We start from the raw sequence: 22,483 nt of genomic DNA on the forward strand, positions 1-22,483 counted from the left end.
AGGTAATTCAAAAGGGATCACTAAAATCATTAGGCAAATGGATACAAGTGGATTATAGTTTTTTACGGTACTTAAGGACACGTTTGTCTAAAGGATGCTGAATGATTTGTGCCTAATGAGGCACAAATTCCAGGATTTGTTATAATGCATATATGAGGCTTTTTAAAGCATTATAGGGTGTTTTATTTAGCTTAAATGTAAATGCTCTTTAATCACAGGATTTAAAATGCATTTTATAATTGAGATTTTTTACAACTCCACATTAGCGTGTCAAAATCTCTCAAGATGCATCATCCACTGTCTCTTGGTCTCCAAGGTTATAACTAAGCTCATACACACAAACAGAAGGATTGTGGAACCACGTTTCGGAGCCACACAGGACCCCTTCATCAGGCATGTGACCGTCACATGCCTGATGAAGGGGTCCTGCATGCTTCCGAAACATTGCTATTTGCTGTAACAATGTGATAATTGATTAAAGCTTTGGACCCATTTTGGAGATCAATGATTTCTGTTTCATATGAGTGATATACAGTATATGTTTTGTGAATCCATAAAGCATTTCTCCATTTTTCTCCTGTGGATGCAAAGCTATCGATATTTTGTTACCCTTTCACCACTGCAGTGCTGTATTACAAGCATGTCATTCTTAAAAACTGATATTCATACATGTAAGAAAAGTTGTGATAGGAGGGACTAGGAGGAGAATGTAATTACATGAACCCCCTTTCACCAAATAAAATGAGGAAATCTGAATGTATACGTAGCACTGTCCTGTAGGGCTTGCTATGTGATGACTTCTTGGGCCTCCCTCTGGTTACCTTGCAGATAGGGGATTTTTCACTCATCCATCCCTTTTGCTTGTTACTGTCCAAGGTATCTGGTTTTGTACTTATTGTGGAACTTGGATGGGAGAAGAGAATAGTGGGATACTCCAACAGAACTATTTACAGTAGATAAGGACAACTTTCGCTTATGCTTACCAGGTTATTTGTGGAAGCAGACACACTGCTTTAGCCATACCGCCACTGGTATGGAAGATTAAGTCTTCTTGCTTTCTCCAGCAACTACTTGATCCAACTACATTATCTTCAAGACACTCTCTAGCATCCCCTTGACTGACACTCGTCCACTGACTCTTCTAGCTGAAGGGATGGCCCTCACAGGACAGGCCCCAAGACACAGATCTGTACTCACTGTAGGCAGAATCAGATCCTTTCTATTGTCTCCCTTTCAGTCAGCTCTGCAGGACTATCTGACTTTCAGGCCCTTAGGTCAACTGCCCAAGGCCGCTTTGTAGCTTCTACAGAAGAGGGGCAGCCGTCCCCTCCCTCCGGGACCCCGTCCACCAGCCTAAGACCCCAAGCACATGTGTCTTTGCCATTTATTCAGTCACCCAGCATGCACAGAGGCACTTTCCTCTGCCAATCACCAGGGGTGTAACAATGCCCGTGCCCTCACTTGTCAGGTTTCCTCCCACTGTTCAGCACCATGAGCAGAACCTACCAATGAAATCTGCTCTCTGGTAGGCAGAGAGCAATCTAAATTTACCTGGCAATCTCTCTGGAAAGCAGAAAGACCCCAAAACTATACTCGCATCTAGCACCTACCTAGGAGGGTGCAACATATGTATGCTGTAAATTATAGCACATGTGACTATTTTTTATTATTTATTTATAAATAAATGAATATTTTTTATCCTACACTGTCTATGCTCACTGGCACCTCAACAAGTCCAACATAAATGTCCTTTAATGTTTTTGAATAATTGTGTACAATTGAGGTGGAGTTCTGAGACATATATAGCATTTCGACAGTCAATAAAGGTAAACATCTTATTTTCATCTTCCACAATGACTAATACGTTTCACCTGCTAGGATATAAATATGGGAGATGCCACAGATTACTTATTTCTGAAGGTTAATACTTTAGGTCTGTCATCCTAATAGGCCACCAAAGTGGAACAAGCATTAATTATGTGAAGTATTGGGGCATCTGATACTTGTTTGTTCCAAATTAGCAAATTGAGTGGCTTCAGCAGTACAGGTGGCAGGAGGAACATTTACTTTTCTTTCATGCACAGATTTTATAGAGAATTCAAGTTTGCCTACTTAGTGCAGAATTAAAACCTTATGTTGACCAGAAAGTTCTACAGCCTAGTAGATACTCTAATCAATGTCTATTGTGAAGTTGCTTTTGGAACTGTTGTTTGCAGTTATTGCCAGAATTTAAAAAATAAAATGCATTTATGGCATTTAATTAAAGATTGTTTTATAGATTTCGGAATTGAAAAAAGTGTCAGGAATGACCCATTTCAAGTCATCTGTATTTTATTACAAAGTAATTCATTAATTGTATCCCAAAAATATTTACCTGCAAACCCAACAAGTCTAAACATACAAAAATAAATCATTCTTCTGGGTCTTTGGAGAAAAACTGTGAATGCTTTTCTTGTGCTGGCTACACTTGTTCTAGTCAATGCCAAGATACATTTCCAATTAAACCACAAACAGCTGAGCTGTTTACCTATTTTAATTTTTTTGAGCAAGAATGTAAATTTACTATACACAAAATCTCACACACTGTAAGACACATTTTGGCTAGTTTAATTTAGAGCAATACAAACTGCATTAACTGATAGGAACCAATCAGAATTATTATTTTCATTATTGCGGCTGCCAAAAATTTAGATCATAATGATTGCTATGGGTTACTGCCCATTGTACGCTATTGTTGCACTTCGCATACACCAAGTTAATAAAATGTCTAAATGAATGCTCTTTAAATAAAATAACAAATTACACTTTTAATGACTGTTCAGTCTTTTGACTTAATTATAGGATCTCTCTTTCTCTTCTTTTCTTTCTGTCTGCTTTTTTCATTCTTTACTTTGGACCCAATGAAACTGGCAATTCCTCTTTCATCATTCATCATATTAATATTATTTGTTTGAATTAAAGATGCGTTCCTTAGCAGCATTTCTAAATCTACAAAAGGCTATTTTTGGATAGCTACGCACAGCCTAGGGTGTGAGATACAAGGTGTGTCACAAAACGTCCCAGGTTAAGGTGTGCTTATACAGAAAAAAGCACAACATGTGTGAATACATTAATAAAAATATGCCCAATAAATATAAGTACATCCAATGAACCTTAAAAAAACTTTACAAATATTTATTCTAAGTTAAATATAATATCTTGAAAATGCAAGGTATTTTGTTAAAAACAGACACCGACCTCTTTGTGGGTCAGAAGGCCACTAGTTAGTGACCAAGTTGGGTTGGTCATACTTGAGCTGGTCACACTTGGGCGGGTCTCAGAGATTTCAGTTGCACTTTCTTTTTGATATGCAGGATAAATTGTGTTTTTTACAAAAAATGTGGTAACTATTAATGTGAACAGAAAGCAAGTGGAAGCGGCAGTTGTTTATCTATTTTTTCACAGTGACAAGCCAAAGCTTTGATCAGTGCATAAAAGTTTCAAGCACAAGACCTCAACATCATTTCTTTCCTCTTGTATTATGGAGCACTTAGCAAGTTGCATGAGCTCACAATAAAATTTCCCCATCCATTCAGATCTAGCTGAACTGGTCAAAAGCAAATAAGAAAAATAAAGACTTTTCTGATGCCAATGGATTTGATAATATATAGAACCTTATGTAACAAAACGGATCTACGTCATCTTTTCAAACTGAAGGTTTCTAATGACATCATTACCCTTTTTTTACACCATGGGGACACAACACAGGTTAGAGACATTGACAAATTGCCTGATTACTTTGTATATAAAAAGGGGCACCTGTTTTGCTCCATATTGATGGTCAAGCTTCCAGGCCACTCTGGTCCTTGATCCGGGGCCTAGGAGTACTGAATAGGTTACTCAAGTAAGTATGATGGTTTTTATATTACACTTGCTGAGCTTTTCACCTTTTACGATTGTTGAAAATATTTATACTGTTGTTACTCTTCTGTCTACTCTATCTGGTTGGCCTATACCTTAAAAATCCCTATGGGGCTCCCATCTTATCTTGTCTTCTGAATAATTTTGGGATGCGGTACTGTGCCTCCAGTAATTCATGACACCCACCTCAGTGTAACTATTTCCACATACTGTACACAAAGGAGTCTATTTATGAAAAAACATTGCTATGCTATTTGTCCAATGTAAATTAATTTGTGAAATAACCAGCAATCGCTCATTTGTTAGGGATTTATTTTTTAACACAATGGGGGAGATTTACTTAAACTATTGCACACAAAATCTGATGTGGCTGTGCAAAGAAACCAATCAGCTTCCGGGTTTTATTGTCAAAGCTTAATTGAACAAGCTGAAGTTAGAAGCTGATTGGTTACTATACACAGCTGCACCAGATTCTGTGTACACCAGTTTTAGTAAATCCCCCTCTATATATAAAGTTGTTGTGTGAATGGGGCAAAGTCAAATGTTCTTAACCACTTGCCGACTGCTCACTAGAGCACTACTGCGGCAACGTGGCTCGATAACATCTGGCGACGTGGTACTACGTCACCAGACATTCCCCTTTCTCGGAGGCGTGCGCACGCCGCCGGAGGCTCGCACCCGCTGTATTCAGTCACAGCAGGAGTCGGGCCAGGGGAGGAGCGGCGGTGATCGCCGCTGCTCTTCCCCGATCGTCGGGGAATCGAGTGTGGAGATCCGCCCGCTTGTGTAAACACAAGCGGGCGGATCTCCTAAGTGACAGGCAGGGTCAGATTGCAGGGTTCAGCATAGCTGAACCCTCGATCTGTCCTTGTGTCACATAGTCACCTCCCCCCACACACGTCAGTAAGCACCAGGCATACATTAACCCCTCCCTCTCCAATAAAATTAACCCCTTCCCTGCCAGTGTCATTTTTACAGTAACAGTGCATATATATTACTGCAGTAATGTCACTGGTAACCCCAAAAGTGTCAAAAATGTCAGTCAAGGGTCCGATCTGTCCGCCGCAATGTCGCAGTCCCGCAAAAAAATCGCAGATCGCCGCCATTACTCGTTAAAAGAAAAACACCAAAAATGACAGAAATCTTTCCCTTAGTTAGTAAACGCAATAACTTTTGTGCAAACCAATCAAAATACGCTTATTGTGATTTTTTTACCAAACATAGGTAGCAGAAAACAAATTGGTCAAAAATTTAAAAAAAATTTGATTTTTACATTTTTTGGGGGGGGGGGGGGGAATTTCATATAAAAAAATGTGAAAAATATTGTTATTTTTTCAAAATTTACACTATTTTTTTGTTTATAGCGCAAAAAGTAAAAATCTCACAGGTGATCAAATACCACCAAAAGAAAGCTCTGTTTGTGGGAAAAAAAGGACATAAATTTTGTTTGGGTACGGCGTCGCACGACCGCACAATTGACAGTTAAAGTCGCACAGCGCCGAATCGCAAAAAGTGACCCAGACGTAAGACAGCAAAATCCTCCGGTGGTAAAGTGGTTAAGGTATCTTCTCTACTAATTGAATGCTACATCTAGTACTGCTTATATTCAACAGAGAAATCTAAACAACAACTTGTATAATAGGTAATATAGTGCATCTGGAAAGTATTCCCAGTGCTTTACTTTTTCCACATTTTGTTATTTTACACCCTTTTTCCAAAATGGATTAAATTCATGATTTCTCTCAAAATTCTACAAATAATACCCCATAATGACAACATGAAAGAAGTTTGTTTTAAATCTTTGCAAATTGAATAAAAATAAAAAAAAATCACAAGTACATAATTATTCACAGCCTTTGCTCAATACCTTGTTGAAGCACCTTTGGCACCAATTACTGGCTCAAGTCTTTGAGTATGATGCTACAAGTTTGAAGAAGTTTCCAAACTTCTTACATTTAGGGATGATGGAGGTCACTGTGTTCATTGGGACCTTCAATGCTACAGAAATGTTTCTATATCCTTCCCTGGATCTGTGCCTCCATACAATCCTGTCTCGGAGGTCTACAGACTATTCCTTGGATTTCATAGCTTGGTTTTTGCCAAAGGTTGACTCCAATCAAGTTGTAGAAACATCTCAAGGAAGATCAATGGAAACATGATTCACCTGAGCTCAATTTTGAGTGTCATGGCAAAGGCTATGAATATCTATGTACAGTACATGTGATTTTTTTCATTTTCATTTTTAATCGCTTTGAAAAGATTTCAAACAAACTTCTTTCACATTGTCACTAATTATTTCAACTAAGTATTGGTTGTAGAATTTTAAGGAAAATAATGAATTTAATACATTTTTGAATAAGGCTGTAACATAACAAATTGTGCAAAAAGTGAATCCTTTCCAGATGCACTGTACGTTCTAATAACATTCCTTTCGGCAACGATGGAACACATAGGATTTGCCAAATGAATGTTACATCCATCCGGCAAATGACAACCTGAAGCCTAAAGGCCCATACACACGTAGCAATTGTCGGCCGTAAATATTCGGCCACCGACCGATCGGCCGATTGTCGGCTTGTTAGTATGATGCTTCCGACAACCGACTGCGACTTTTCGGCCAAACAGAATCTGGTGTGTAGGCATTAAAATTTTCGTTGGCCAACACCAGAACGGCCGATTGTTCGCCAGTCAGTACAGAATTCGGCCGACAAACAGCAGATGAGCAAGACTGGGCATGCTCAGAGAAGAAAAAACACACGGAAAGTTAACCATCACATGGCATCACTTCTGCAGTCGGCTGTTGTTGGCCGACAAAATTCGTGTGCAGTCTTTAGCACTTTTCAACCGACAGGACAGCACCGGACAAAAGACGATCGATCGTTCGGCCGACATTCGGTACGTGTGTACGGGGCTTAACTCCAGAAAAATTGTGCCTACACTGCAAGGGTAAATAGCTTATTTTGTCTAGGGAAGAAGGGGTTTTTCCTAGGGGAGAAAAGAAACCCCTGGCAGAGGGAGCTCTCCCACACCTTGGCTGTGGACTGTCCCTTGGCATCAACAGGTCCAATCCAGGGCTATGGACCCTGCTTTGCTCCTGGTGACATCAGGATCCTAGACCTGTAGAACATGGGGGAGAGGAGGCTGTGGAGACCGGTCTAGTATTGAGGAGAAATAGAGGATCACATGACATAAGTAAAGCTTTTTTTTTTTTGTTCCCCCAGACCTATACATGCAATCAAGCTTTGCAGTGCGTGCACAGCCCCAGAGCAAGGGATCGTTTTTTTAGTTGCCTGCAGTTGTGCTTAAATATCAGAAAATAACATTCCATACATAATAAAAATATTATTATGGGTATTATTCATGACTATTGTGCGAATGTTGATACAGCAACCCCAAAGTGTAAGTGCGGATAGTGTGAATGTGCAAAGTTATATAGTGATACAGTCAAAGAATTAAAATAAAAAAATGGTAATCACCTATAAGTTTCTGTCTACAATTATGTATAATTAACTGTTACATCTCCTCTAATAATATTAACTCTTCTAACTCATTAGTTACTCCTAAAGGTAATTATGTTAAATATTTTAGTTAAACAGTATAATTTAAGTAGGCCCTGCTTAAACCTCATGCTTATGAAGAATGTATGACACAGCACATATTTAGGTAGGTACATAATACCTGATACAATACTGTGAGCCATACCACTGCTGAAGCCATCATTAATCGCTGCTTGACCATACATATATTGCCTCAGCTGCAGAAGGTACATGTCACACTAGTTCAAGAACCAACACAATATACAAGTATGTCCAATGTATAGTCTTAAAAGAGACATTTCAATTCAACATTTTTTTATTTTATAATGGACCTAATGAAATCTAGCCTACAGTTGTGCTTTTAAGTTCATATACCCATGGTAGAATTCGTAGGATGGGGGCTTTTTTAAGGAAAACATGAGTGATCAAACCAAACACTTTAAAGAATATGTAAACCCAACATTTCATATTCCTGATATGTTCCCGCTGTACCATGTACTTGTATAAATAAGTATCTTGTTCCCTTTGTATTGCATTTTTTGTGTGAAATCCCTGGTGTTCCTGCCAGTCCCTCTGTTTTCCTATTAATAACTGACCACACTAAGCAGGAGAACACAGCGTGGTCAGTTCTAGCTATGCGGGAAACTCATTGTAGAAGATTTAGCAAAACTGGAGCATGCAAAATCTGGTGCAGTTCTGCAAAGAAACCCAATAAAACCAGGTGTTATTGTCAAAGCTTAATTGAACAAGCTGAAGTTAGAAGCGGATTGGCTACGATGCAGAGCTGCACGAGATTCTGGGTGCTCCAGTTTCAGTAAATCTTCCCCAGTTTGCTCTTCTACCTCTTCTACAATAAATACTTGCCCTAACCCCCCCAACACCCTTTCAGCTCCTATGCAGCTAGGAACAGAGTGAATGTGACCACTTATTAAAAAATGGGGGGGGGGAGAGTGTTTATAATGTTTTTTATATATCTATATACAAATAGTTTGCCTTTCATTTATATTTTAAACGGAATGGGTTGTTTTACAAGGTGAGGGTTTACATACACTTTAATTTAAACCATTAAACCATTTAAACCACAGAATAATACAATCATTGAACAAACAATAGCAATACAGAAAATAAGTAAATAGTCCTGCTGAAAAGTTTGCATACCCCTAGTTGTTAATATTATGTATTGCCCCCTTTAGCATCAATGACGACTTGTAGTGTTTTGTAATAGTTGTGAATTAAGCCATGTTTTCTGGTCATAAAGCTGCCCAATCTCCATGGTAATGAAAACCACCACATCCTGTAAATTCTTTGGTAGTCAGCATGAGCAGCATGCTTAAGATCCCCCCAAAATGGGTCAGTGATATTGAGGTCTAGAGAATGTGATGAACCCCTAGAACCTAAATTTTGTTCTGCTTCAGCCACTGAAAGTCAACTTGGTGCTATTTTTTGGATCACGTTGATCATGTTGGAAGTCCAAATGTTCCCCATGTGCAGCTCTTGGACTGATGAATGCAAATTTTTCCTCCAATATTGTATGACAATGTGGTGCATTCATATTGCCATCTATTTTTAGCATATTTCCTATTCTGCTGTAGCTCACGTACCCCAAAAATACCAGAGATCCACCTCATGCTTCACAGTTGGAATGGTGTTCTGTTCTTCATAGGTCTTGTTGACACCTCTGCAAACATAGTGTTTATGGTTGTGATCTTAAAGTTCAATTTTGGTCTCATCATTTTAAATAATTATATTCCAGAAGTTTTGAGGATTCTTTAGGTTCTGTTTAATGCATTGTACATGGGCTGTTTAATGGAGTGTAAATACCTATTTTGGGGATAGAAAAAAACCTCTCTGGGTCAGATATATATGCTGTGCATTGCAAGGATGATGCAAATTTGATTGTAAAATTTTACTACACTTGTTGTTCTGTAGTAGCTGACATAGATCCCAATCAGTTTCTGCTTCCTGATTTTTAAATTGGAGGGTCTTCTTCTTTTAATGATTGGTTCCAGCATGTAAAAACTGCTGGGAAATGCAGTGAGCCAATCATATCAGCAGGTAATGGAGGCAGTCTGGGGTGTATGCAATATCCTGTTTGCAGGCAGCAACTACCTTTAGTCTTCTATCGGTTCTCAGCAGGACACTGCAGTGGATGTTTTCACCAACAAGATAAACTATAAGTAACAGGCTAAAACACCAAGCTTCTGCAACATGATCCAAATTATAGACATAACATTAAATTAAAGTTTTTTTGCTGTAACTGCTTAAAAGTGTTAGTTGGAGTTCAGTCTTAATTTGTTTGTCAAGTCCATCTAAATATGCTAATCTAACCCTACCCTCTCCCGTCTGACAATACTGCTGTTCAAAGATGTCTCTCTTGCAACTATGATTGAGTGGAGACACATAGAAATTGGGCTGGTTCATCAGGGACTGGACAAATTTTGATTCATGTATGGGCAGGCTGGTTGTATAGAAGTCGATCTGCTGATTGGCTTCTGTAAAAACAGCCTTATGGGTTTTTAGCAAACAATCAGTGCCGCCATCTATAGCTGGCCAGAATAAGACAGGAAGTGTGTTACTGGCTGGATCACGAGGGGAAAATAAAGGAAAAAAAGCCTAAAAAGATAAACCAATGCACTACACCTAAGGATTGGTAACATTCATTATGTTAATAGGTTGTCTTTCAGTTTCATACTTCTTATCTGGCATTCCAGATAAATAGATGCAAACATCACCCCCAAATTTCTGTCTCTGGTTCAACAAAGTGAATGAACGTTTACGCAAGGAGGACCTTACAGCCACACTCGATAGTAGGGAAGAAAACTTCAGAACTGCATGGTCATCACAGATACATCACACCTCTCTGCTCAATGTATAAACACCATACGGGAATAAGAGACTATTCCCCTATCCCTAATCATTTGAGACCTTTCTGGATACAATCATCCCCTCCGACCCCCTCCATTTTTTTCCTCTTTCTTCTCTCTCTGTCCACCCTCTCTATTCCTCTCCCTATCTTTCTTCTCCTTCCTCCCCCTTACCACTTCTCTCCCCTAATCACCCACTTCCCTCTCGCCCTTAAACATCCTACCCTACCCATATGATATCCTCCCTTTCCTCTATAAATCCTCAAATTCAACCCTCTAACTAAAGCCTAATACATGCAATGAGATTATTGGACAAATGATTGTCTGTTTTTTTAAGCATTCTAGTCTCCAGATTGAAAATAAATAGGTTACTAAAGTACAGAAATTCTTGTACCACAGAATATAAATGTGGAAGTTATGTAATGTATTGAATTCATATTGTATTTTCAGAGGAAAACTGTCCTGATTAAACGAAAATCGTATGATCTGGTATCGTCGGAGAAAAATGTTCATGTTTGTACCTTCGGAAAATTTCAGACAAAAGCTCTGTAAAGACGATCAGATTATTATACGATCGCTTCAAAAGTGGTATTTTATGTACAATTTTTTGATTGTGTGTATGGGCCTTAACACTTTTGCTGGATAGCTTGGTCTGGTAAGGGAAGTTGAAAAATAACAGACTTACTGGCTGTATCAACGGGTGAAAAAGGGCCAAAAATAAATTTATACAGAAACTGCAACCAAGAATTGGTAAGCTGCACTATATAAGATTTTAGTTTTGGGGTTTAATACAACTTTAAAGCAATTAGTGAATCTTACTATGTAAAAGCAAGATATGCAAAAAATAATGGAAGGTAGATCAGAGTGAACAAACCTCTTCAAATGAGGTATGAGTCTGTAAAGTAGACTCTGAATTAAATAATGACTTGCAAAATCATTCTGGAGTTCAAGTACTACTAACAAACCACAGTCTTCCACCTCTGGTTTGTGTGGTATTGTTGAATCTAATTTGTGGTCTTTGATGTGACTAGAAGTTGTTCACAAAAACGCAATAATTTCATATTTTGTCTTCATATAACCCTACATGTGCAAAATTGGTTCATATTCACCAACAATACAACTTTTTCCAGCTTTTTAATGTTGATGACCCATGCGCTAAAAACACCTCTCCTACCAAAGATCTCGAAGTTATGTACACTACAAATATAAAGCATACTACAGTTTTGATGTGTTGCCCCAATTCAATGAAGACAGTCACCTTGGTGCACAGTGCAAAATGTGAACCAGATTTCTGGTTTCAATACTGTATCTCCTCTATAGTCACAGCACCTACCAACTATACTACTACCTCTCTTAATATAACAATCCTGTGCACAGGAATTCTAGTTAATTCAGGATTATGGTGGCATTGGTGCAATGAGTGGAAATCAATAGAGAATTGTGGATCAGTGTGAGCCATGGATTATTTGGACTATGGGCCAGTGGGCCACCAACAATCCTTTGTAATGAAAGTGGTAAATAGAATGTTAGAATCTACATGAAACAAAAAAGCAGAGAACATTTGAGGTTCCTTTATGAATCACTGCAGCTAAATACAATACAATATGAAAATGACAAACTGTGGTATTGCTGCATGACTTAACATGTAAGTGAGCCTTGTCTATTTATCTAGTGAGATACTTAAGATAGAATAAGAAAAGCCACATACACTATACACACCCAATGCCAATACACAATAAAAAGGCTTAAATAAGTAAATACCCAAACTGGCAACACATAACTATTGTGAATGAGTTTTTTACTGGTTGAACCTACTCTGGGTAAGGTCACAGAGGAATTTACAGGCTGGAGATTTTTGTCTATAAACTAAGGTTCAGGATTGCCTTTGCGGATTGGCTTTGGTTGTCCTGTTTCCCATATTAACCATGCCATATGAAGTGAAATCTTGTCTAACATTCCAGTGTCCAAGAACTTTTTATACAGACAGCCAATAGATGCAGGGCTTCCAACAGTAAGCATAGAAAATACTTTAGCTATTGGGAAATGCAACCACAGAAAGTTTCCTCATCCAAAATACCTACACAAATGCATGTCAGTATTGTGCATGTATGTACAGTATATATTCAAAAAATAAGAACTGGAATGAAGATTATTACTTTTTCTGCACTAATGTTGAAGAGCAATAAAGTCAATGTACATGATTGGGTATTCTTTGCAAAGTGAACTAAGTAAAAATTCTCTTGCAAAGTGAACAGCCTATTTACCTGTACTAAATCAGCCCCAATTTCTCAGATACGGTGGCAAGAAAAAAGTATGTGAACCCCTTGACATTAACTGGTTTTCTGCAGTATTTTGCCATAAGATTTAATCTGATCATCATCTAAGTCACAACAATAGACTTGTCTTTATTGAACACAACCATTAAACATTCACAGTGCTAGAGGAAAAATAAGTAAACCCTTGAGGTTAATAGCTGGAATAACTTTCTTTGACAGCAATTGTGTTCAGTGTCTCTGGACCAAACATGCAAGTGAGTTCAGTGTCTCTGTATTAGACTCGTGTCTTTGGATCAGGCTGTTCCTCTACAGACCTGCTTCAGCTCACACATTTTTAGGATGTCTGGTATAAAGAACAGCTCTCTTGAGGTCATTCCACAGCATCTCCATGGGGTTAAGGTCCTGTTTCTGACTGGGCCTCTCCAAAAGGTGCATTTTCTTTTTCTGAAGCCAGTCTGTGGTGAATTTACTTCGATGTTTAGGGCCAGTGTCCTGCTGCATCACCCAATGTCTACTAAGCTTCTGCTAGCAGACAGCCACCCTGACATTATCCTGTAAGATATTTTGGTAAACTTGGGAAATCATTTTCCCCTCGATGATGGCAAATGGTCCTGGCCCTGAGGCAGCCAAACAAGCCCAAATCATGATGTTTCCTCCACCATACTTCTCTGTTGGGATGAATTTTTGATGTTGGTAAGCTGTGCCCTTTGTGTGCCATACATAGTTCTGAATATTCTTCATGAACAATTCAATTTTTGTTTAATCAGTCCACAAAACATTCTTTCAGTAGCAATGCGGTTTGCCAAGGTGTTCTTCGACAAACTTCAGGCACGCCGCAATGTTTTTCTTTGGAGAGCAGTGTGGTGTTCTGCCATGGACATCCTCCCTTTTCATAGACTATTGTCATGACTTAGATTAGGATCAGATGACATTTTATAGCAATTTACTGCAGAAAACCAGTTAATTCCAAGATGTTCACATACTCCTTCTTGCCCCTGTATCTAAAGAGAAAATCACCATAGACATGCAGACAAGGGGATTGTACTAAAGGAACGGAGGCTGTTCACTCTGGAAAGCGAATATGGTGAGATGTGTTCACTTCAATCACACTTTGCTCCTTTAAATTTTAGAACAATTCCCACGGCCACTAAGTACCCCCTGTAGTCATGAGGAGGACTGTTTAGAAGAAAATGGACATGGGCTCCATCATCTATTGGCTATAATCCTGCAGCCTTCCATCTCTATTTCATTGCCTACAGCAGTCCCCCTCATCGGGACAGCATAAAACTTGTAAAACACAAAAGTTGGTTAAATACTGAGCTGTCTATATCACTCCCTAGACTGCCCCCGAAGAATTGTATTTTTATAATGTATGTATGTGCTCAAACCAACCATCATTCACAATGAAAACCTTCCCAAAAATGAAGAATCAAACAGAATTATCCAAAATAATCTTTTCATGTAGGGAATTGTGTATAAGGAGTGTCTTTCTCCACTATAAACCACAACCAAAAAACTGCAGAGGTTGTGCCTCTGACCCAAAGATGTGCTTTGAAACTGGGATTAAATGAAACCTGTAGTGGGAGACATAAAGACTTATGGGCCATACACACTATAAGATTTTCTGAAGACTTTTTCCTTCAGATTTACCTTTTCTATGTAGTGCAAGGGCTTGCCAGATTTCATACAAATTGAAAGTGTTTAGGTTTGACCTCATATTATCTGGTTTTGGTAAATCTAAAGGAAAAAGTCTTCAGAAAATCTTTTAGTGTGTATGGCCCATTAGTCCCCCTTCTCTGTTTCCAACTCACTTTTTTTTTTTTTTAAATGACTATTATGCAAAAAATAGTAATGTTCCTCTGAACCGCAAGAATGTGGATTATTCCTATATTCAAATATTACACACTATTTAAGTATACATGTGAAATCATCTCATATCTTCATTTTATGTAAAATGAAGAAAAGAGGAATAAATAAAATAATAAAATAAACAAATTTTATTTTTTTAAACCAATAAAAATCTACTGACTTTCAAAAGTATGAATATTCTCTGTACACAGTATACATACAATCTATACAAGCTGCACACTTAGAACATTTACATTTGACAGCTGCTAATGTCAGTAAAAGCAGTCTGCAAATCTGTTAGGACATGTATGGGATTCCTTAGTCCATAATTTATGTGTGCTAACAATTTATTATACAAAACCCCTTCAAAAGATGATGAACTTACCAGTTCTAAAGGAATGAATGCATATGGAAATGTTCTAAAAACTCCACATCCATAGGGAATGTCTGGCACATCATAGTTGCCTGGCACCTGTATTCCTGTGGTTGCCATTTTTCGCTCTGACAGCTATGTGCTCTGTACAGAGATGTCAGCTGCTTCCTCACACCTGGCTATGTGGACACCAAGCATAGCAAGATGTAAGTTTAAAATATGATTGTGCAGAGAGACACACCCACATAGACGTAGTAGTATGGAAAACCTGTTTCATTCCTAGCAGACCCAGCGTGATAAAAAGGGCAAGGTGATCTCTGCTTAATCTGTCAGTTTAATGATGATTGTGAAACACTTAATGGAATGATACATTTCCTATGAACACATATAGTGGATCTCCAATGTGCCAAAAAATAGAGAAGAACCCTGGCCAAAAACAATTTTTGGCCATTTGCACTGTAAAAATAAATGAACACTAATTAGGTGTGTGCAATGTGCAGCCATTGCTGTTTTAGGTATCACTCTTACTCATATTCCCCCTATTTAATACTCTCTGATAATGGCTCTGAAAGTAACTGCATTAAGGTATTGGTACTATTATACTTGTGTATATATTCATAGCTTTCACATTTTAATCACTTCTGGACCGGAAGATTTTCTCCCTTAATGACCAGGCCATTTTTTGCGATACAACACTGCGTTACTTTAACTGTTGGTGGTATTTGATCTCTGCGTTTTGTTTTTTTTTGGCGACAATTCTGAAAAAAAATAATATTTTCCACTTATTGCTATATAACATTCCCAATAAAAAAAAAAAAATCCCAATAAGCATATTTTTTAATTGGTTTGCGCCAGTGATCGACCGATATCATTTTTTCATTACCGATACCAATATTTTGGTCATCACGTATCGGTATCGGCCGATATGGGCCAATATTTTCGTATATTTAATTTTTTTTACTTGACAGGTACTCTTGTGGAGGGATCTGGGGGCCTTTTTTTAAATCTGGCGCCAGTACCCGGAAGTGATGTTATGACATCACTTCCGGGTTTTTGCATGGAGACCCGATCAGAGCTAAATGGGGCTTTAATCGGGTCCTCGGCGACCTTGCAGGCTGGTTGCCCGGGTCTCCAGGTGGGACGGGAGACCCGGGCGAGCCGGGGAAGGCGGTGGGAGGGAGGGAGTACCCTCCCGCTCCTTGTAATGACACCTGAGCGACTTCTCAGCCGCATCGGTTGTCATTACAAGACAGCCGGCCGTCGGCTATGGATGCTGGTACCGGGGTGATGCCTCTAGCTGCAGGCATCACTCCGGTACAGCACTTTCCGAAATATCGGCAATATCAGTAAGCTCCGGGGCCGATTCCGATATATTGGGGAAAGTGCAAGTCGGCCCTTGATATATCGGCTTTGCCGATAATCGGTCAATCCCTAGTTTGCTTAAAAGTTATTGCGTCTACAAACTAGGGGAAAGATTTATGTCATTTTTTTTTATTTCTTTTTTTTTTTACTAGTAATGGCGGCGATTAGCGATTTTTAGTGGGACTGCGACATTGCGACGGACAGATCGGACACCTAACTGACATTTTTGACAGTTTGGGGGACCAGTGACATTACTACAGTAATTAGTGCTAAAAATATGCACTGTTACTGTACTAATGACACTGGCAGCGAAGGGGTTAACCCAGGGGAGATAAAAGGGTTACATGTATGTCTAGGGGGTGTTTCTAACTGTGGACGGGATGGTCTTTTGGAATCAAATCAGGGACCTGTGTTCCTAAATAGGAGGAACACAGGAGCCCTGTGATGATTGCTGAGAAAACAACTCCACGGGGAGCGATCGTGGGTGCCACGGATCAGCTTCCCTACTGGCGAATAGGTTCGCACGCCCCCCTTGATCGTTCCCGCGGATCGCTGTACTGGAACGGCGATTCGCGGGAACCTGCTGACCTGCCACCATATATCTGCAGTGGCCGGTCTGCAAGTTACATAGTTTGTGAGGTTGAAAAAGACACCAGTCCATCCAGTTCAACCCATGATGCGTGTGTGTGTGTTTGATGTCAACCATACATTGAATTACCCCTTATGTTGTGGTCTTTAAGGTGCCCATCTAATAGTTTTTTGAAGCTATCGATGCTCCCTGCTGATACTACTGCTTGTGGAAGAGAATTCCACATCCTTACTGCTCTGACAGTAAAAAACCCCTTACGTATTTTAAGGTTAAACCGTTTTTCCTGTAGTTTTAGTGAGTGGCTACGTGTCTTAGTGTATTCCCTTTCTCTGAAAAGTTTGTTCCTTATGCTAGGGTCATCACCAGTACAGTATTTGTACATTGATATCATATCCCCCCTCAAGCGTCTCTTTTCCAGAGAGAATAAGTTCAGTGCTTGTAGTCTTTCCTCATAGCTGATGTCCTCCATTCCCCTAATTATTTTTGTTGCCCTTCTCTGGACTCTCTCTAGCTCCAGCACATCCTTCCTGAGGACCGGTGCCCAGAACTGGACAGCATACTCCAGATGTGGCCAGACCAGAGTTTTGTAGAGTGGGAGAATAATCTCTTTATTTCTGGAGTGAATCCTCTTTTTTATACATGCCAGTATTTTGTTGGCTTTGCTTGCAGCGGCTTGGCATTGCATGCCACTGCCAAGCCTGTTGTCCACTAGGACCCCCAGGTCCTTTTCCATCTTAGATTCACCTAGAGGTCGTCGTCCCCCCCCCCCCCCCCTAGTGAGTAGCTTGCTTTTGTGTTTCTGACGCCCAAGTGCATTACTTTAAATTTTTCAACATTAAACCTCATCTGCCATGTAGTTACCCACCCCATTATTTTGTTCAAGTCTGCTTGTAAGGTTTCTACATCCTGCATCGAAGATATTGGCATGCTTAATTTAGTATCATCCGCAAATACCGAGATTCTGCTAGATATCCCATCCTCTAGGTCGTTTATGAATAAATTAAACAGAATTGGTCCCAGGACAGAACCTTGGGGGACCCCACTTTCCACACCCGCCCAATCTGAGTACTCACCATTTATCACCATCCTCTGGACTCTCCCCTGGAGCCAGTTCTCTATCCAGGTACTCACCCTATGGTCCATACCTATCTACCTTAGTTTGTACAGTAAGCATTTGTGGGGAACTGTGTCAAATGCCTTTGCAAAGTCCAGATACACCACATCCACAGGCCTACCTTAATCTAGGTGGCAGCTCACTTCATCGTAGAAGGTTAATAGATTGGTCTGGCAAGAACAATTTTTCATGAATCAATGCTGATTACTACTAATAATACCCTTCTCATTACTAAAGTCTTGTATGTAGTCTCTTAACATCCCCTCCAAAATCTTGCAGACTACTGACTGGCCTATAGTTACCTGGGATATATCTCGGCCCTTTTCTAAATATTGGTACCACGTTGGCTTTTTTCCAATCAGCTGGCACCATACCCGTCTGTAGACTTTCTTTAAAGAGCAAGAATAATGGTCTGGCAATCACCTGGCTGAGCTCTTTAAGAACCCTCGGGTGCAAGCCATCCGGTCCCGGTGATTTATTTATGTTAAGTTTCTCTAGTTCTCTAGTTTAGCTAAGTCTATCTTCTGTTAACCATGGGGGTACTTCCTGAGGTGTATTATTTAATTTAGCATTACACGGTGGGTTAGTGTAGCTCACCAATTCTTATGTGAAGACTGAAAAGAAGAAATTATTTAACACTTTTGCCTTCTCTCTGTCCTCTGTGGCCAGATTCCATTCGTTGTCTTTTATGGGGCCATTGTGATTAAGGATTCTTTGTATTTTCATTATTGTCAAATTTTTAGCCCTGATGAAGGGGGAGTGCTGAGCCCCTGAGACACAGTGGCTGTTACAAAATAAAAATCTTTTAAAAAGTCTGTACAAGCTGGTGTGGCACTCCCATAGTTTCAAAACTTAACAAACTTCTCTGGGGGTCCTCCAAGACCCCACAGTTGCTGGTGAGCAGCCTCTAGGATAAACTCTCTATCCGGCTAAAACACATAAGGTTCAGGGCTCCTACAACAAGATTCCCCGTTTAATACAGTCAGCGATGAACGTCCAGTGCTAAAACTTACAACATCCATTCCGAAAAATGTCTTGCATTCCCTTTGCACTACTCATTCACCTTGATTTTCAGTGTAATGCAAGGCATTCTGTGATTGGAAAAGAGTATGTTCATCCGCATCTTCTAATCACAAAATGCCTTGCATTCTTTGAAAAGAATGCAAGTTGTTTTTAGAATGGACAAGCTGCCAAGCGGGCAACCAGCTGTGATCTGTGTATACCAGCCAGAGCTGTAAATTTCAGGATCAGGCATTTGTGCTGACTGTAGTATATAGGGGGAATTAATGTAAGACTATTCCATATAACAGGAGCGACACACACACACTGTTTTTGGCCAGAGCTCCAGTCAGTTTTTCTGAAATTTAAAGTCAGCAAAAACTGTAGCTGCTGACTTTTAATAAACAGACACTCACCTGTACCAGGATCAAGCGCTGTGCTCACCCAAGGAGGGGAAGGGACCATCTTCATCTTCGGAGCTGGCAAGGCTGTGACAGCTTGCAGCTTCACAGCGGGATGCCCACTGCACATTGTGAATGGTCCCACAGTGTTCTGGGACCTGTGACTTGTCCCAGAAGACTGTAGGGAGGGAGGGGTGGGAGGGGTTTAAACTTCTGCCCAGATCGCCAAGGCGATCCGAGCGGAAGTGGAAGCTGGTACCTGTCCTAAACTGGGTATCTGCCCCCCCCCAATAAGAATGCCAAATGACAAAGCGGTGCGGGGTTGGAGACCTTAAAGTAGAACTTCCCTTTTGGGTCGCTTTATTTGCAAATGACTTTGCAAATATGTCATCAATACAGTGTAAGAAACAAAATACAACAGGCATCATTTAATGGGGTTAAGAGGAAAGATGTAAGGTGATATAATGCTTTAACAAACAACCAACAGACATCCTTCACTGATCTGTATGACGTGAAATCTGATTGTTGTTATGGCTACTGCATTACAATTTGCATTGCATCATCTCCTCCGGCCCCCTATGCAGCTGAGCCTGTATCTCTCAGCTGAGCTGTCAGAACAGAGCCAATGTTTCCTGTATAGTTCCGGCTCCGTTCTGACAGTCTGAGGGAGTCAGAGACGGAGTGATATCAAATGCACTCCGCCTGTGACCAATACAGGAAGCATCGCCTCTTCCTCCAGCGCGGCGCCGCTCCTAGCCAGTATTTACCGCCAGCAGTCCCCACAGCAGTACTAGCCAGAGCCAGCAGTACCCACAGCAGTACTAGCCAGAGCCAGCAGTACTAGCCAGAGCCAGCAGTACCCACAGCAGTACCAGCCAGAGCCAGCAGTATCAGCCTGAGCCAGCAGTACCCACAGCAGTACCAGCCAGAGCCAGCAGTACCAGCCAGAGCCAGCAGCACCCACAGCAGTACCAGCCAGCGGTACTAGCCAGAGCCAGCAGTACCAACCAGAGCAAGCAGTACTCACAGCAGTAACCACATCAGAACTACCCAGAGCCAACAGTACCAGCCAGAGCCAGAAGTACCCACAGCAGTACCAGCCAGAGCCAGCAGTACCAGCCAGAGCCAGCAATACCCATAGCAGTACCAGCCAGAGCCTGCAGTACCAGCCAGAGCCAGCAGGACCCACAGCAGTACCAGCCAGCAGTACCAGCCTGAGCCAGCAGTACCCACCAGCAGGACCCACAGCAGTACCAGCCTGAGCCAGCAGTACCCACAGTAGTACCAGCCTGAGCCAGCAGTACCCAAGGCAGTACCAGCCTGAGGCAGCAGTACCAGTCAGCAGTACCCACAACAGTACCAGCCAGCAGTATCTTCAGCATAAAACCAGCCAGCAGTACCAGCCTGAGCCAGCAGTACCAGCCAGCAGTACCCACAACAGAACCAGCCTGAGCCAAAAATACCCACAGCAGTACCCACAGCAGTAGCAGCCTGAGCCAGCAGGACCCACAGCAGTACCCAAAGTAGTACCAGCCATCAGTACCCACAGCAGTACCCACAGGAGTACTAGCCAGCAGTACCAGCCTGAGCCAGCAGTATCAGCCAGAAGAACCCACAGCAGTACCAGATACCAATACCACCCTGAGCCAGCAGTACCAGCCAGCAGTACCAACCTGAGCCAGCAGTATCCCAGCAGTACCAGCCAGTAGTACCCACAGCAGTACCAGCCAGCAGTACCCACAGCACATTACCAGCAAGCAGTACTAGCCTGAGCCAGCAGTACCCACAGCAGTACCAGCCAGCAGTACCCACAGCAGTACCCACAACAGTACCCACCAGCAGTTCTTTTTAAAATTTACCACCGCAAGTCAACTGCGCTCCAGACTAACCGACGCAAACCTGGAAAACCAGTTGCGAGCAGCAACATCATCAATACCAGCTAACATCACACACCTCACCAAAGAGAAGCAGTTCCAGCCATCACATTAGGGGTGAGTTGATTAAATGTTTGACCAAATATATCAGGCAAATTTTTAAGTTGATAATTTTGAACGGCACCCGAATAATTTTATAAATATACAGATGGCCCTTGGCAGAAAAAATGTTCCCCACCCCTGGTTTAGACCATTACTAACATGAGTTGATTTTTCTGGTCCATGCCTGGACAGGAAGTATCAATGGATGTTTAGAGCTGTTTTTTCACTAAAAGAACTCAATTTCAACTATATCTGTATATAAATATCTTGTGTTTATTGTTTGATAAAGATGCTGTTGTGTTTGAAATGTCACTTTACGGATTAACATACCCCCTAGACTTAGTCTGTGCGGATGGTCAGTATGGTCATTTGCTTACTTGGCAACATCCACAAGCAGTTTAATTCTTCAGTAGGGCACAGCAGTCAAATCCAATGCAATTTTACTTCAGCTAATTTTCCAGTCTTAGAAGTATAAGAAGACCTGGCTTTCCTAAGCCCTGTCTCTGTAGAGCACTAACCCTAATTGCAAGAACATGAAAGAAAGAAGAGGGGGTGTAGCTAGGACTAAACAAGAGTGAAAGACTGAGGGAGATACAAAATCTCAAAAGAAAACAAGTTGTAGCAGCCAAAAACTACAACTAAATGATGTAAAAAAAATAGTAACCTAATGCAGTTGTAGACAACACAGAAAGAAATACATTCCAGACCACAGGTAAAAGGCAAAGAATCCAGTCTGTATTTATTTGGGCTGTCCCTGTATTTCCTGTCTCAGAGACACAACAGGAAGTGAGAGTAAAACTGTCCAAAATTAGAATAAATTCCCTCTTAGACGGCTGTTACCAGAAAAGGTGTCCTCAATGAAAGGTTTTCCTTATCGCCTGTTCTACTCCTGATAGCTGTATAATTTTGGACTGTTGTATAATTTTCTGTCTTGGTGACAGTGAACACCAGGGCAAAAGGTGAGAGTGAATCTCCCCAGAAAAGACACAAACAACAGTAAAAACCTAGCAGATGTCCTCTAACCCTCCCTTGCTCTACCTAAAATTAACATTTGCTGTAGATAGACTTTAAGGACCCTTCACAGTGAATTTTAGTGTCATGCCGTAAAATACAACGCGCACAACCACAAAACGTTATCACACAGATACGCACAGGCCTTTTTTTCTCAGACAATAAGTCCAGGTACTCCCCCCTTCTAAGTAACCCCTTGTCTCCCCCCCAACACCCACCTAGCACCACCCTTAG

At 40.8% G+C, this 22,483-nt stretch overlaps 1 protein-coding gene across 1 annotated transcript in view; it reads right to left on the bottom strand.

The window, feature by feature from the left end:
• LOC309551470 (MAL-like protein) overlaps nucleotides 1–14,998 on the bottom strand; it is a 34,462-nt gene extending 19,464 nt beyond the window's left edge. Inside the window, exon 1 of the mRNA XM_082252072.1 lies at nucleotides 14,810–14,998. Coding sequence (XP_082108198.1) covers nucleotides 14,810–14,917 — 108 coding nt within the window. The 5' untranslated portion in view covers nucleotides 14,918–14,998. The remainder of the gene's footprint in view (nucleotides 1–14,809) is intronic.
• Nucleotides 14,999–22,483: the final 7,485 nt, after the last annotated feature.

Source organism: Pelophylax lessonae (genome assembly GCF_965119305.1).
Source record: "Pelophylax lessonae genome assembly, chromosome: 3".
Lineage (NCBI taxonomy): Eukaryota > Metazoa > Chordata > Amphibia > Anura > Ranidae > Pelophylax > Pelophylax lessonae.